The sequence below is a fragment of the Mesitornis unicolor genome, unplaced genomic scaffold (genome assembly GCF_000695765.1).
Source record: "Mesitornis unicolor isolate BGI_N332 unplaced genomic scaffold, ASM69576v1 scaffold37410, whole genome shotgun sequence".
Lineage (NCBI taxonomy): Eukaryota > Metazoa > Chordata > Aves > Mesitornithiformes > Mesitornithidae > Mesitornis > Mesitornis unicolor.
The window spans coordinates 11,403-12,989 of record NW_010159741.1 but is presented as its reverse complement, the minus strand read 5'-3'; the positions used below and the strand labels follow the sequence as shown (position 1 = coordinate 12,989).

The following is a 1,587-nucleotide window of genomic DNA, read 5'->3' as shown; positions in this document are numbered from 1 at the left end:
AGCTCTGCAAAAGAAGCGATTTGGTGACAGCGCGTGGTGGTCCCGAACGGTGGGGACCCTGCCAACACCACGGAGCCCCTGCCCGGTCACTGTGGGGGAGGCGAACGTTACCTGAGGCGTAAGCACTTGTGGGGCTGCACGTCCTCCTCCTTCCAGCTTGGGGGTGAATGTGGGGGGCAGAGAAGGTTTGGGGGGGGTTTGGAGGGATGGAAAGGAGGAAGGTGAGCAGGAGAGGGGAGGAGAGAGAGAAGATGAGATGTTATGAGAGGTGATGCTCGTGGGGGAAATGTGGGGGGCACGGGCACCCCTGAGTGGGATGGATGGGGGCTGCAGGCCCTGCCAGCTCCTGGCTCTTCAACCCCTAAGCCCATACTCACCTCGAGGCTGGGGGGGAAGCAGGACCCCCTCAGCCTTGCACCCACAGCAGAGCAGCAGCAGCCCCATGGCTCCCACAGCATCACAGGGGAAACTGAGGCACAGGGCCACGGAGGAGCAGCGCTCCCTCTGCCCACCTAACCCTGATGCTGACCCAGGGCCCCATGCTGTGCTGATGGCCTGGGTGTCCGGGGTCTCTGGGATGCTTTTAGGCTGGAGGGGACCGGGGACACGGTGCAGAGCAGCCACCACCAGCAGCGTGGCAGCGCCGAGACCCCTCTTGTCTCTTCTCATCGGCGTGGGGGCCGCTTGGCACCACTGCTCCCCACTGCCATGGCCATGGGACGCCCATTTCAGCCTGTGGGAACTGAGTGCTGCTCCTCGCCCAGCTCTGCACCAGGGCCACGCAGCATCACTCTCACAGGGGCGTTTTTGGCCATGCTCGGTTCCCCTGTGCAAGGTCCTGGTGCTGTGGCCACATGGAAAAGGGCAGCAAGGAGGAGCTGAACGTTGTGAGATGCTTCATGAGGGTCACAGCAGCCCAGAGTCCGTCCATGGGGAACAAACGTCCCCCTCCAGAGCTGCGAGCGGCGCCAGAGCAGGATGGGTGCCCCAGCACAGTGCTGGGTGAGGGGAGCGGGGCTGGGGGCTGCCCCCCCGGGTCCAGACTGGCGGTGACAGCACCACGGGGACACCACGGGCACACAGAGATGAGCAGAGGGGGCAGAGAGGAGGGAGAACGTGGGGCCGGGGGCTGCACCCTCCTACCTTTCCCCCGGGCAAGCGGCAGGGCTGGTGCTTTTCTGGCCGGGGGTGAAGGAGTGATAAGGCGGTGGTGGGGCTCCGTCGGGCAATTTTTTCACCTCTGAATTCCTAAATCCTCCGTCGCGGGCGCGGTACAAATGTTCAAACATAAGGACCAGCTCTCTGAGGTTGGGGGGTTAAAATAAAAAGATGGAGAAATTAAAAAACTTTCCAAAGCAAAAGAGATGAGCAAACCAAGGTTGAGCGGAGCCGGGTCCTCCTCTGTGTGAACCAAAGCATAAACCAGGGCAAAATAAGAACCAGAGCAAAAAACAGAGCCAAATAAGAACCAGAGCAAAATAAGAACCAGCGCAAAAACCAGAGCAAAATAAGAACCAGAGCAAAATAAGAACCAAAACCCAGCATTTTCTTCCCAAAGGCAGTTTCTTAACAGCCCTGATGGGTTGA

At 60.0% G+C, this 1,587-nt stretch overlaps 1 protein-coding gene across 1 annotated transcript in view; it reads right to left on the bottom strand.

Moving 5' to 3' along the window:
- Positions 1–1,143: 1,143 nt before the first annotated feature.
- Positions 1,144–1,587, bottom strand: part of LOC104543119 (potassium voltage-gated channel subfamily KQT member 4-like) — a gene marked incomplete at both ends in the record, with an annotated part of 4,036 nt that continues 3,592 nt past the window's right edge. The window contains one exon of the mRNA XM_010187658.1: positions 1,144–1,302. Within this exon, the coding sequence (XP_010185960.1) occupies positions 1,144–1,302 (159 nt within the window). The remainder of the gene's footprint in view (positions 1,303–1,587) is intronic.